The sequence below is a fragment of the Eptatretus burgeri genome, chromosome 2, assembly GCF_056783735.1.
Source record: "Eptatretus burgeri isolate ZD-2024b chromosome 2, Ebu_testis_v1, whole genome shotgun sequence".
NCBI classification, from domain to species: Eukaryota; Metazoa; Chordata; class Myxini; order Myxiniformes; family Myxinidae; genus Eptatretus; species Eptatretus burgeri.
In genome coordinates, this window is record NC_140962.1 from 46,443,469 (window position 1) to 46,459,125 (window position 15,657).

Genomic DNA, 15,657 nt, shown 5'->3' on the forward strand with positions numbered 1-15,657 from the left:
CGAATTGGCAACTCTATTTGTTGTGGAACTGTCCAATGGACATACAGTACGTAAACATATTGACCAGCTCTTCCTGAGGAATTGTGACCCTAATCCTCCAAACTATATTCAGTCCTTTGAGGGTGATTCCCTGGTGTCTGTTCCGATTGTGAGCAAAGTGCCTGAGCACACTGAGTCCGAGCCGGATAGTGGTGTGGTGGAGCCTGCTCCTCCTCCTTCCTCTCCATCTCCTCTTGAGGTTGCCGCTGTCGGTGTTCAACAAGAACAGTCACCCATCTTGCAATGCTCTGCTCGCACATGCAAGGCACCAGAGCGGTTGAATTTGTGATTGTATCAAGCACTGTTGTATAAGTGTTGTTGAGGGAATAATGTTGTGCAAGATTTTATTTGGGGGGAAATGCTGTCATGTTCTGTGAAGCTACCGCCATGCGCATGCGCAGCGTGCGCCTCCCTGGCAATAAACGTGGAGCTTCGACTTATGTGGTGTCTGGACTTTCACCCCGTAATCCTTCGGATACGCCACAAGTCCAACCATGCAGGAGTGCATTCAAGTGAAACAAACAGACATCTCAAATGATCATGATAATTTCTGACATCTTTCTAATTTCTGATGCAATGATAAACGTTTTTTTGTTGTTGTTAAATTTATTTATTGTTATTTTTTGTATACAATGTCGAGGCTCGTGTGAGAGCTAACACACAGAATGTACAACAAGGGGAGCAGGAGACAAGTGGTGCTTGAGAGGGAAGGACAAAACAGTGAGGAACATTGACATGAGGAGATATGTTAAAGGGAGAGGAGAATTCAAGAGAACTGACATTTTATTTCCGTACAACTTGTAATTGCCACTCCCACCAGGAATGGCAATACTCAATACAAATTTACATGGAGAATTTGTGTCACCACTTAAGCCGAAAGAAATGGGGCTGGCAATGTTTTCTGACCACCTAAAATTTTCCTGGGTACACCCTGAGTACAACCACCAAGTTTCAACTCGGTCCATTGAGCGATGTAGAAATGGTGAAGTCAAACAAGACAGAGAGGCGCATGATGCGCACACGCACACACTCCACTTCCTTAACTTAAAGACAGCCCGCTACTGATGTGCTGTTTTACAGTGACCTCTAATTCCCAGTGAATGGCTAAATGAGGTTGATCAGGGAATTCTATCAATTATTTATCAAACACACCACAAGAGAAGCTATCACCAATTCCTGCCATGGCTCATTGGGTGCATTTACAGATTTATCGTTCCAGAGACTCCTCATGAATGAAAGTGATACGCAAACCTGCACTGCATCAAGATGCAGTGTAGAAAACTTTGGAACCCGTTATCAATTTACCTTTATTGAGGAATATGCCCGCAGCGAGGCCTTGTCCATCACCTCACATGGTTGTAGGAAAAGCACGTAATCGCGGCTGACAGGGAGAGGCAAACAGGGTTTGTGATGAACGGCGTACGGCCCCCTTTAAAGCAGCGCAACAATTTGCAGGTAAGGAAAGACACATGCCTCGAGGAAATACGTTCTGCAATTTCCCATCCCCCTGGCAAAAAACCCCAAATGGGACGAAGAATGAAAGGTGGCTGACTGGAGGTTGGGCTGCAAAGTAAAAGCTTTGAACATCAAGTGACGGTGAAAGCAGAGACACCAAACATGTAAAGATCAGACCAATAATGGTCTCCAGGCTTTGCCAAAGTCCATGTGGTATGACTGTTTCAGCTATGAGGTCAAAAGCAAGGTCATGCCTCCATTACATTTTGCAGGCAGAGGAATCCGCTTCAGATTTTTCCCCTGAGATGCACCAGGTGGGACTGATAGTAGCTATAATTGTTGAATGCGAGGTCGGCATACATCCTTCCATTCAAGCCACCAGAACCTGGTGTGAATATGTTGCTCATCCCAAAATGGATTTCAATTCTTTATGTCTCTTCAGCCAAAGGAAAATATTACCATATTCTTAGATGGTTAACTAAAGCAAGATCATTTCCCTGACAAGGTTGGAACAGCATATATTTAAGACAGGAGGCTGACAAAGCTGCGCATTCAGTGAAGTGTTGACAGCCTCCAGTGTTAAGGTACGAAACAACCGCACCTGTTGTGGGTCCGTTCCACCAATACCAAAGAGCACCCTCTATCTAATTGCACCCAAAGAGGGTGTGGACCACCCTCTAGAGTGGTCCACAGGCTAAACGATAAGGAATTCCACAACCCAAGCACGTAACAGCTCACAAGATCCCGACGCTCCTAAGTCTTCAATCTAAATGTTGAAACTTCAAGCAACCCGCACCGACTGAGCTGAGGGTGCAATTTGTCTGTACACACAAATTGTTTCGACTTAACCACAGCGATCCAGAAGATCGAATAGTCTGTGCACTTTGTAACGTTGAGTGCTTTTGGTGTATGACAAACCAACCAGATATTTCATAGATATCAAAACTTAGATTTCATGAAACCTGAGGACATTTCACTTCAAATTATGATAACACCGCTTTGAATGCATTTTTTTCAAACCTGCATATTCCTAGGGAAAATTAATCATAGACTGTCGGGTGTTCAAAATGTTATATGAATGAGATACTCAAAATAGTCCAAGAAAAACCAACTCCTGTATATATGAACACATACAGACTAGCAGGAGAGCCGAGCGGTATTGATCTGTCTAGCCTGGATCTGCATTTTGACCCAGTTATGAATTGCCAGCCTGGTGTTTTTCTTGCAGGCTGAATCATCAATGTGTGCACTGTCCATTGGAAGGAGGTTAACCGAGTCCTGTCCGCGAGTTCTGATAATTATTGGTGAACATTAAAGACCCCCCCCCCCCAGCGTTTTTCATGAAGAGGAGGAGAGTTATCTCCGGTATCAAATTTGAAATTCCTGTAATGAAGTGGTGATCTGTCCAGCAATGGAAGCCTGGTGTTGGCGCAGTGGTTAGGGCAGTGGCTTGGGACCCAAAAGGTCCTGAGTTCAAGCCCCGTTGGGACACTGAATTAATGGATGTACATATATATAAACCAAGTCGAAAACACCAGGGGGTTGACTCAGCCTGCCATCCTTCCGAAGTCGGCGAAATGAGTACCAGTTGTACTGGGCCCGGTGTAGGCCCCGGTTAGAATAGGTGTACCATATCCCTGTGTGTCGAAAGAGGCGACCAGGGCTGCGTCAGGAAGGGCATCCGGCGTAAAAACCTATGCCAAATCATTATGCGGACAACAAAACGAATTTCCATACCGGATCGGTCGAGACCCGGGTTACCAACGACCGCCACCGGTACCGGTGGTCAGCAGGGTACCAGTGGAAATTGTGCTACTGCTGGGCGAAGGAGGAGAAGGAGACGGGGAAGGCGAGTCCGGAGGCAGTGGGAGAGGGGGAAGGGTAGAAATGTGCAGGTGAGAGTTGGAACTCTGAATGTTGGGACGATGACTGGCAAAGGGCGAGAGTTGGCTGATATGATGGAGAGAAGAAAGGTGGACATACTGTGTGTACAAGAGACCAAGTGGATGGGGAGCAAGGCTAGGAGCATTGGAGGTGGTTTCAAACTGTTCTACCATGGTGTGGATGGGAGGAGAAATGGTATCAGGGTAATCCTGAAGGAAGATTATGTCAAGAGGGTATTGGAGGTGAGGAGAGTGTCTGACCAAGTGATGAGTGTGAAGTTGGAAATTGAAGGGGTGATGATGAATGTCATCAGTGGATATGCCCCACATATGGGGTGTGAGATGGAGTATAAAGAAGATTTCTGGAGTGAGTTTGATGAAGTGGTGGAGAGTGTATCCAAGGATGAAAGAGTGGTGATTGGAGCAGATTTCAATGGGCATGTTGGAGAAGGGAATAAAGAGGATGAGGAGGTGATGGGTAGGTACGGTCTCAACAAGAGAAATGTGGAAGGGCAAATGGGGGTAGAGTTTGCAAAAGGAATGGAAATGGCAGTGGTAAATACGTATTTCAAGAAGAAGGAGGAACACAGGGTGACATACAAGAGTGGAGGAAAGTGCACACAGGTGGATTACATCTAAAGCAGGAGATGCAACCTGAAAGAGATTAGTGACTGTAAGGTTGTGGCAGGGGAGAGTGTAGCTCGACAGCATCGATTGGTGGTCTGTAGGATGATTTTGGAGGTGAGGTTGAGGAAGAGAGTGAGGGCTGAACCAAGGACCAGATGGTGGAACCTGATGGAGGAAGACTGTTGCATGAAATTTAGGGAGGAGGTGAGACAGGTGTTGGATGGTGGGAAAGATGGGTGGGATGATTGGGCAACTACAGCAGAAGTGGTGAGGGAGATAGCTAGGAAGGTACTTGGTGTAACATCTGGACAGAGGAAGGAAGATAAGGAGACTTGGTGGTGGAACGAGGAAGTACAGGAAAGTATAAGGAAGAAGGGGTTGGCGAAAAAGAAGTGGGATAGTCAGAGAGATGAAGAAAGTAGGCAGGAGTACAAGGAGTGGTGGCACAAGGCAAAGAGAGAGGTGGTAAAAGCCAAGGAAAAGGCATATGACGATCTGTATGAGAAGTTGGATACAAAAGAAGGGGAAAAGAATTTATACCAATTGGCAAGACAGAGGGACCGAGCTGGGAAGGATGTGCTGCAGGTTCGGGTGATAAAGGACGCAAATGGGAATGTGCTGACGAGCGAGGAGAGTGTGTTGAGAAGGTGGATGGAGTACTTTGAGGAGCTGATGAATGAAGAAAATGAAAGAGAGAAGGTTGGAAGAGGTGGAGATAGTGAATCTGGAAGTGGGGTGGATCAGTAAGGATGAAGTGAGGACTGCTATGAAGAGGATGAAAAGTGGAAAGGCGGTTGGCCCAGATGGTATACCAGTGGAGGCATGGAAGTGCTTCGGAGAGATGGCAGTGGGGTTGTTAACCAGATTGTTTAATAAAGTCTTGGAAAGTGAGAGGATGTCGGAGGAGTGGAGATTAAGTGTACTGGTTCCGATTTTTAAGAATAAGGGTGATGTGCAGAGCTGTGGAAATTACAGAGGGATAAAGTTGTTAAGCCACACCATGAAGTTGTGGGAAAGAGTAGTGGAAGCTCGGTTGAGAGGAGAGGTGACGATCTGTGAGCAGCAATATGGGTTTATGCCAGGAAAGAGCACCACTGATGCGATGTTTGCTTTGACAATGTTGATGGAGAAGTATAGGGAAGGCCAGAAGGAGTTACATTGTGTGTTTCTGGATTTAGAGAAAGCTTATGATAGGGTGCCCAGAGAGGAGTTGTGGCATTGTATGAGGAAGTCGGGAGTGGTGGAGAAGTATGTGAGGATTGTGCAGGATATGTATGAGGACAGTGTGACAGCGGTGAGGTGTGCGGTAGGAATGGCGGACCGGTTTAAGGTTAAAGTGGGATTGCACCAAGGATCGACTCTGAGCCCTTTCCTGTTTGCAATGGTGATGGACAGGTTGACGGACGAGATCAGACTGAAGTCTCCATGGACTATGATGTTTGTGGATGACATCATGATCTGTAGAGAGAGTAGGGAGCAGGCTGAGGCGAGCCTCGAGAGGTGGAGGTACGCACTGGAGAGAAGGGGAATGATAGTCAGTAGGAGTAAGACGGAGTACATGTGCGTAAATGAGAGGGAGGGTGGTGGTATGGTGCAGTTGCAAGGAGTTGAGGTGGGGAAGGTGGATGGGTTTAAATACTTGGGATCAACTGTCCAAAGTAACGGAGAGTGTGGGAGAGAAGTGAAAAAGAGAGTGCAGGCACGATGGAGTGGGTGGAGAAGAGTTGCAGGAGTGATTTGTGACAGAAGGGTAGCTGCAAGAGTGAAGGGGAAAGTATATAAGACGGTAGTGAGACCAGCTATGTTGTATGGTTTGGAGGGGTGGCACTAACAAAAAACAGGAAGCGGAGCTGGAGGTGGCAGAGTTAAAGATGCTGCGATTCTCGTTGGGAGTGACGAGGATGGACAGGATAAGGAACGAGTATATTAGAGGGACAGCGCAGGTAGGACGGTTTGGAGACAAAGTGAGAGAGGCGAGATTGAGATGGTTTGGACATGTGCACAGGAGGGAAGCGGAGTATATCGGGAGAAGGATGTTGAAGATGGAGCCGCCAGGCAGGAGGAGAAGAGGAAGGCCAAAGAAGGGGTTCATGGATACGGTGAGGGCGGACATGCGGGTGGTTGGAGTGTCAATGGAAGATGTGGAGGATCGAGCGAAATGGAGACGGTTCATCCGCTGTGGCGACCCCTAAGGGGAGCTCGCCGAAAGAAGACGAAGATCTGTCCAGCAATGGTTCTCAGTTTGAAACGTTTGACTCCTTGTGAATATCCCAAAGCTTTCTCAAGAGAGTAAAGGACTCAATTATTACTTATTATATGTGCCGACGTATTGAAGAATCATAAAACATTGGGGTGTCTTGCAATTTGCGATCTTCATACAATTTGTTTTGAACAAACAAAGTATAATACAGCAAATAAATAAGGAACTACTGCACTACTAACAACTGTATTTGAATATTTTGGAAATTATCATTCTTCCAAGAGCTCAGATCGTGTCTGAACAAACAAATATACAAGAAAAAGATGTCGTGCAGAGCACCATACTTGCAAAATAAACCCCTTCTCCAAACATTGCCACGGATACATCAAATTGTCCATTTCATCTATCTATATATTACTAAAACTCTCATTATGTATGCATGTATGCATGTTCCCGAAATAAAGCCAAAACGGTACACGATAGCGCAAAAATTTTCGGCCCACCTTACTCAACATTCTCCTGCGGTGTGCAGTATCAAGTTTCGTTAAAATCGGGAAACGAAAAAATTATTAAAAAATCAATTCCCGATTCAGTCAAGTACTCTTCGGGAGAATTTGATCAATGCGGAACAACCTCAGCGGTATAGTTCGCTGGAGCTATCTTTTTTTTTTACTTGAAATTATTTATTTAAAAATCTCAAACATTTAGTATAGACAAAGAACGATTTATTTTTAAGCATAAAATAAAGATCGCTATTTTGAGCTTATACTTCTGTGTTCATTAATAAATAAAATTGTGTTTAGAAGATTACGCACAATAATTTCTTCGACTTTCTCTTCTCCATTTTTTTTTCCACATTGACACGCAATATCAAGTTTCGTTCAAATCGGGCAACGAAAAAAATTATTAAAAAATCAATTCCCAATTCAGTCAAGTACTCTTCGGGATTATTTGATCAATGCAAACAAGCTCAGCGGTATAGTTCGCTGGAGCTATCTTTTTTTTTTTCTTGAAATGATTTTTTTTTTCATCAACCGCTGTCACTACTGGAACCCAACGGGTTCACGGGTCATCCAGTTAAGATTAAAAATTACAATATTAATCAAAGTTCAGGTCAATTGGATGAAAATTGATTCTTTTTCAGATTTAAATTGATGATTTTAGAAGTTTAACATTGAGTTGACCTTTGACCTTTTGACCTCAAAAAATAGTTGGTTTCCCAATTCAGTGATGGGCGATGCAAATCCTGTTCAACTTTCAAGTTAACGGGATGTAAATTCACGATATTTCAGTTGAAAATCGATGATTTTAGAAGTTTGACCTTGAGTTGACCTTTGATCTTTTGATCTCAAAAATAGTTGGTTTCCCAATTCAGTGATCTCCTATGCAATTGCTACTTCATTTTCAAGTCAATCGGATGAAAAAAAATGACGATTTTAGAAATTCGAGCTCAAGATGACCTTTGACCTTTGACCTCAAAATCAATATGCTTCTCAGTTAAGACTACCTCTACAATGCAGTGAACTTTCGTGAAGATCGGTTTTAAAATTGTGACCTGTAGTCGATTGACAAACAAAGACAGAATAACAAAATCAATGGAATAAAACTTGTAAAATATTCGATTTTACAAGTCGCAAATAAATGAAAAATCACTCAAGTGACACTTGGCGAAACGGAACGGCATTCGGTAGAGCGCATACCTCTGCCAGGCTGAACAGTTTACATTTTGTATCCCACTGACAGATAGGAAAATTATCTTCTCCAGATCCGGATTCGAATACGAACAAAATAAAATCAATTAGTCCTCATCACACCCCAGGTCGAAAAACCAGTTAAAACCAGTACACATTTTCAACTGGTCTCTATTGGTTCTAATTGGTCTTTAACTGGTCTCTATTGGTTTCAACTGGTACCAGTTAAATTCAGTCAGAATTCCAATTTCCCAGTTGAAAAAACCAGTAGCTCATATTTGTACCAGTTAAAGTCTTACTGGTTCCAGTTGATACCAGTTGAAATGTACTGGTCCCAGTTGATACCAGTTGCAATGTACTGGTCCCAGTTGATACCAGTTGCAATGTACTGGTCTCCCAGTTGATACCAGTTACAATGTACTGGTCCCAGTTGATACCAGTTATTAAATACAATTGTATTTCAACTGGTAATATATCACTCTATTCCAATTTCCATATTAAAACCAGTAAGAAACCAACTGGCTTTACTGGTACCAGTTGGCTACTGGTTTTCAACTGGTACCAGTTGACCAGTAAGCTACTGGTCTTTACTGGTTTTTCGACCTGGGACACCCAATATGTCCACAAAGTTCCATCCGAATCCATCCACAACTTTTTGAGATATCATACAATATCGTTTTTAGCCCCGTCTCAATGGTGAAGAATCACTTAAAAATTAAATAATTCTCGTATCCGGAGTCGGATCTTCACCAAAATTGAATCAAGTCTTCCTCATCACACACCCAACCTGTCCACCACGTTACATGCGAATCCATCCATAAGATTGTGAGATATTGTGCTCGATATTGTTTTTGGTCCGATCTCTCAATGGTGAAGAATCACTTTAAAAATTCTCAGATCTGGATCCGGATTCGGATCTTCACCAAAATTTAGCGCTGTTGTCCTTGACTGGTCTTCTACATGCACAAAAAATTTTTTCACAACGATTGCTTGAAAACTGTGGCCAAAAATCGTGTGACAGACAGACAGACAGACAAGCCGGTAGGCGGCGATGTGTCGCCGAGCATGGAAACTATAAGATATAGAGCAAAATGGATGTCATATAGCGGATAGGGAATCACCTTAAGATTATGCATATCAAATCTCATCCAGTTCCATCGACTGATAACTACTCGGTATCCATTTGAATGAAAAATACCGAAAATGCGGTTTGAAATCGGAAATCCCCAAAGTTCGAGGGGGTGCTGTGGGTGAACAAAGATATAAATCGAAAATCCGGCTTGGACGTTTGTGCACAATGTATTCCAGACGATTAGTGTGAATTTTCATGACCATCCGACCATAACCCGAGGAGGAATAGCATTTGGCGCGAAGGCACCTCCAGCTCTCGCACATTATCAATTTTTGCACTAATCGACCTTTGACCCCTGACCTAAGCGAAATCCGTCAATATGTCCTAAGGCAAGTTGTAGTACTCATTGAGTACCATGGAACCTGCAAAGTTTCATTCGTATCGATGCACTCACCTGGTCGCTAGGGGGCCTTCAATTTTCGTCAATTTTCATGCATACCCTAATTGTAGGGGGCGCTGAAGGTAAAGTATTCCATATATCACAAAAAACCGGAATATATTTGATAGAGCATCACCTGTAGATCATTCATGCCAAATTTAATAACCCTACGTGGGATAATGGCTTTCGGAATTGATTTAGCGTGAACGGTACCGATTTTGAAGGTTTTTCGGTTGTTACTAGGAAACCAAAGTGTCCCGAGCAACCATCACAATTTCCACAACACTAGGTCATAAGATGTACCTACCACCCGAGTTTGGTCAAAATCCGCCCACGTTTACTACCAATCATGATGATGACAAACGAACAAACATCCAAACAAACAGACAGAATTACTGACAATAAGGGTCACCTATTTCGGCGACCCAACAGACCAATATACTTGGCGAAAATTTTTTTTGCTAAGTCATAATTGAATATCTATTTTTCTGGATGCAATTGCAATTCATTGCCTTCAGGATCTTAAAAAAAATTTTAAAAGGATCATTCATTGAACATTTGATGTGAAATGATCGAATGTGGTGATTAGAGAAGAGGAAGTGAGGTAACTGTACACTAAAGCTAATTTGGAATTTGAGCAAGGAAGTGGCCATTCGAGGCTATTTGAGATCCACATTTTCCCAAAGGGAGAGTCTTTACATCATATTCCCCTGTAAACGATAGCGTGCTCCATTATGTGGTGGCCTCCTCTGCTCACACTGTGTACCAGACAATTGTCCGATATTCCATTCCGATACAGCAATGGAATCTGGGACCAAACAGCTCAGAGATGAGCCTTACCATTCTACTTCCCTGTATAACTTTCATCAATAAACTGAACACTCGTTATGTCATCCACCATGAAACTATTTCAAGCTCTTCAAATCATCAGCATTTGACAGGCAAGTAAATCTGTCAAAAAACCATAAAAATGGTATCAAGCCAAATTACCTTCATTCTTGGTTTTTGCACATGATGCTTCAACCTCATGAGCTTGAAAATCAAGTAATATAACTCACCGTACATTTATTGGGCTTCTCTCCAGAATGCACACGCATGTGGATGAGCAGCTTGTAGCGTGCGTTGAATGGGCGGTTTCGGCGGGGACACCCACTCCAGAGACAGGTGAATTCCTCACCACGCCTTGGCTCCACATGACTTTTCTCAATATGCCGCACGAGTTCATCCTGATGTTGAAATACAACTCGGCACTCATGCCAATGGCATATGCTGGTTGAGCCAGATCCTAGTAGTACCCCAGGGCTCTGACAAAGTGGTGGGCCAAGTTGTAGAGGGCTCAGGCCTCCCTGACCACCAATATTACTGTGGTGCAGGAGGTTTTGCTGAGAAGGGGAGGCTATATTTGCTGAGGAAATAGCAGGTGGCCGATCAGATGTAAAACATAGATCAAAAGATCTGGGTGTCACTGAACCACAAGACTGTATGTAATGATGTGACCTGTTGGCTGATTCTGTTAATGGTTTCCCAGAGCCTAACCTGTAGGTTTCCCGACATGTATCATTGGGGGATCGGTGAACATGGTAGGGTGGAGGAGGTTGCCCAGAGTCAAAATACTCCTGTGCAGGTCCAAAACGCTTTACATCCGTATATGCCCCGAAAATTGAACCCATTCCCGTATCTGTAGTGTCTCCACTATTGCAGCAACTACCCCCATCTCCGTAGCTAAAGTTCATGTCGAGAGGGAGGCAGGGCATGCCTTGTTCAGTCCCGGAAGCACCAAATCCGGCTGGGATTTCAGAATCCCCAGCCTCAAGGCTGCCACAAGTCCCAGCTGGTGGCGACACATCCATGGGTGGCAATCGTGGTGCTCCGTTAACATAAGCTGCCAGGGATGTAGGAGAAGTGCGTATCAGTACGCCAATGTCCGATGCATCATATGGTACATCCATAGAACAGACGGCTCCTGAGTAGCATCTGGATTGTCCCCCACAGTTAGAATTCTCGTATGCACAAGGTCCAGATTGATGTACATAAGTGGAGGCTGATGGTATTGTGTGTGGAGAGGACTGAAGTGGACATGTGTTGGCCAATGTGACTTGGCTTTGATAAGGGAATGGCCATTCCTGTTTGATGCACACAGTCAGATGGCTTGCAAGAGAAATCTCCTGGGAAGCCGCTTGGCATGACCTGAATTGAGAGAAGAAAAACAGATGGAATTGAGCAATACAATGAGAAACAAAAATAGTGGATGCATTTAGTCATAACCTCTTGTGGCTATTTATTATAACAATAACTCCACGACTTAGAACAAATGCAGAAACAATTAAATAATTGCACTGATAATAATAATTGCATATTGGGGATAATTTTATCACTCATTTTCAAATTCCAAAATGATATAAAATACAAAACAAATCATTAATTAAAGCAAAGTTAAGCACAACATTTTTTGTTAATCGAAATTGTATAAATGAACAGGCAAACATACATAATATGTATTTGTGGGAATACCATAGTCTGGGCAACATGGTTTTCTCACATATACACATTATGTATGGTTGCCTGTTAATTTGTACAATTGTATTACAACGCCCTCTGTGGTGTCTGAATAATAGCAGACATTAACTTGTCCCCCCACGGGGGGGGGGGGGGGAAGACCCTCTTATGGACAGGCCGTCGCTGCTCCTATCGTTGCCAGTGAGTGTCCCCGGGGGTGGCGGCGGAAAAAGAGTGGTATTTCAATATGTGGGAGAATTTCATCCACAGCCAGTGGGTAGCTCAGATGGCAGAGCACTGGTGCAGTTCACCAAATGTACATGTATTTGATTCCTGGTCTGGTTGCAGGGTTTTCCCACATATACATGTTAAATAATAATAATGAATGTCTTGTTCCTTCTGTAAAATGTTTTGGGTTCTGTTGGAATTGGTATTGGGAATACTATCTCCTGTTTGGAACCCCCTTGTGTATGGTTTCCTTAGTCATGGTTTCATGACATTTTCTCATCTGTGGGTTACGTCAAAGGGATCGGATTGTAAGCAAACTCTCTATGCATTTATAAGTGCAAGACTGTATAGTCAGTCAGTTGAGGGTAAGCACGATATGTGCAGTCATTACTTTTGATACAAAGTCGAGGCTCATGGAGGTGGAAGAGCACAGAAGGGATAAGGACATAACAGAATGAAAGGACCAGTAGAAATACAGGGTGGAGGGGTGGAACACACCAACAGCAGGCTTGAGGGGCAAAATAGAGGAAGAAAGAGAAACAAAGAAACCTCCTTGGAGAAACCTCCTTGGAGAAACAAAGGAGGTGCAGAAGAATGAGAGCAAGAGGGATACGGCTGCAAACTCCCACTCACACAAGTAGAGGGAAAAACTGTAAATATGGAAAAATGGTGGGCTTGGGTAGGGTTAATGGGAACAGAAAAGATCATGATTGTGGATGGAAGATGACCTGAGATGGTGGTAATCAGCTATCTTGAAGTCTTGAAGGAAAGGGAAGAATGATATCACACTTATTTGGTGTGTAATTTGATGGTTCACACTTTATAGAGGGCCAGCTCATTATGTGATTGGTTTCATTTCAAGTTGCTCACATGTAAAGGTTGTTATAATATTCATGATTATGATAATGATGGTAATTTAAAATTTACCACGGTAGGAAATAAGGTAATTTGTGGTGTGTCAATGTTTAAGAAATATTGCACTGTCAAAGGAATTATTTATTTCATTATTTATTGTGACAACAGTGAAATACAACAACAAGGAATATGAACTAATTCATTTGGATGAGCTTTTCCAAAATGAGGACACCCCCCCCCACCCCCTCCTCCTCTCCAAATACTGTAAGTGGATGCACCCTCTCCCTCCTTTCCCCACCCTTCCCATCTTAATAGTATTAAATCTGCTGTCAGACAACACACTCTCCTTGCAAAGCACCACTCAGTTTATGATCGGGTTGGGACTTGAGAATCAAAGTCAGACTCCACAGCTCAAAGGCAAATGTGCCCTCTCAGCAGCATGGAAAATACAAGCAGCGATTATGAACCTCCCATTTACATTGTTGCTGTGCATTGGCCTTTTGAGCAATAGCACTACTTGACCAGCAGACGGCAACAGCCCTGGGAGTCTGACAAGGAACAGACGAGGTTTTCTGTCATCAATGCATTGAAATTCCGATCAGTTACAAAAGCTGAGTGCAACTGAAAAGTATTTAGCCATAATGTTTGGTAGAGCGAAGTGGACTGCCAACAGCATGTGATCTGGAAAATGAGCTTTAATACAGCCAAGGTATTTTTAAATTGCAACTGTGGAAATTCCTGGTTCATTTCCTGAACATCTCAATTCCTCAATCAGAATTCCAGGGACACTTTCTCCTGCTGTTCCGAAAACATGATATATATATATATTTATCACTGTTGGATTGCCAGGTTATGTCACTGAACGAAACCTGAATGCAGTCCCAAATATCATTTTCTATGATTGTCCATCTGCTTTCGAATCACAAAGCTTGGATAAAAATCAATGTTCCAAAGCATAAAGACAAATTATGCATGGGAAGCGGCCATTTGAAGTACTAATATATGCTATTACGACTACTACTCCTACTACATTCATGGCCTCTGCAATTAATCCTAGATTGTTGTGCAGGTTGGCCGTCGGCCGTGGGAAAAGTTTTTTGCCCCAAGTTTTTCACAGAATGACTGTCCAGGTCTGACGCTCTAATGGAACTGACTTGAGCAGGGATTTGTAATTTATTCAATGTGCCGGCGCTAATTTACCTACTGTTGGAGAAATGCACCGTGGGATCCATCTAATTTAACATCCACCACCTAATGCTGGCAGATGGGGAACCTGGCTTAACGTCCATCTAAGGGACAGCGCAATTCATGTTGCAATTCCTGAGCTGTGAAACACCAATCCTGCAGTTTCTCGTCGAGTCGGAAATCAAACCCAAACTAGACTTGTTTATAGGTAGTTGCGCTACCTCTGCATCATCCTGTCAGACAATCATATAGCAAACATAATGCAGGGAATTTCAGCAAGATTACCCAAACTCGTAAGGGGGGTATTTGTTGTTCCAAATTTCTTGAATTTCATAAACAATATTTTTCTACATTTGCATTTGCTGCACATCAAAATGTAAGAAATTGTTGTTCTATTTATTTGTTTTGCAATTGTCCACTCTGCCTTGACGACATTAAGATGAAGAGAAATCTCGGACTATTGATCCAGAATAAGCAAAAAAATCACGAGGTCGGGTGGTGAATCGTATACCATGTTCAGATCTCATGATATCCAAAAGAGAGATTTGTGAATGATCACCATTCCAAATCATTTTCCCCATGCTGAGCTTTTACAAGCTTTCAACATTGCTTCCCTTGCCCATCGCGCATTAAACTCATCACATACTTTTCTAAGTCTGTACTCGTCTCCAGTTGTCAGCCACCTTTTTTCTCAAACCCGACAACTGGTATGTAGACGTAGCTTAAGGAATTCAAAACAAATTGATTGGCCACAAATCCAATCACAATGATACAACAGTCCCCCATTCCATTTGTTGAATACATTATTCATTTCTGAACTATTCTAATTGAAATTTTCTTTTTGTTCACATCACTAAAGTCATCATATATTTTTAATCTTGTATGTTACTTGTATATTTTCTGTTATGCATTATGCACTTTTAATTGCGTTATTAGCTCTCATCTTTCTTTCATTTTATGTTTTATTACCTCCACCACTGAAGGTGAAGGAGGTTATGTTTTCACCCCTTTCTGTCTGTCTGTCTGCCTGTCTGCCTGTCTGCCTGTCTGCCTGTGTGCCTGTGTGCAAGATATCTCAAAAAGTTGTGGACCGATTCAGATAATATTTTGTGGACAGGTTCAGTGTGTGACAAGGAAGAACTGATTATATTTTGGTGAAGATCCGGATCTGGATCCGACTACTAGGATTTTAAAAGTGATTCTTTATCATTGAGAAATAGGGCCAAAAACGATATATAGCACGATATCTCATAAAACTGTGGACGGATTTGGATGAAACTTGGTGGACATATTGGGTCTGTGACAAGGAAGAATTAGTTCAATTTTGGTGAAGATCCGAATCTGAATCTGACAATATTTTAAGTGATTCTTCAGAATGATATTTCAAAAATGTATTGCGCCCGATATGTTCTCATGGATCAGGTATTGTGTGGCAGAGGTATGCACTCTACCGAGTGCCCTTCCAGTTGTTAATGTGTTAATTTTGG

General features: G+C 42.8%; 1 protein-coding gene across 12 annotated transcripts in view; it reads right to left on the bottom strand.

The window, feature by feature from the left end:
* Positions 1–15,657, bottom strand: part of LOC147031969 (uncharacterized) — a 500,872-nt gene that overhangs the window by 322,466 nt on the left and 162,749 nt on the right. For all 12 annotated transcript variants that reach the window (XM_085853550.1, XM_085853555.1, XM_085853597.1 and 9 more), the window contains one exon: positions 10,465–11,593. In XM_085853550.1, coding sequence (XP_085709676.1) covers positions 10,465–11,593 — 1,129 coding nt within the window. The remainder of the gene's footprint in view (positions 1–10,464; positions 11,594–15,657) is intronic.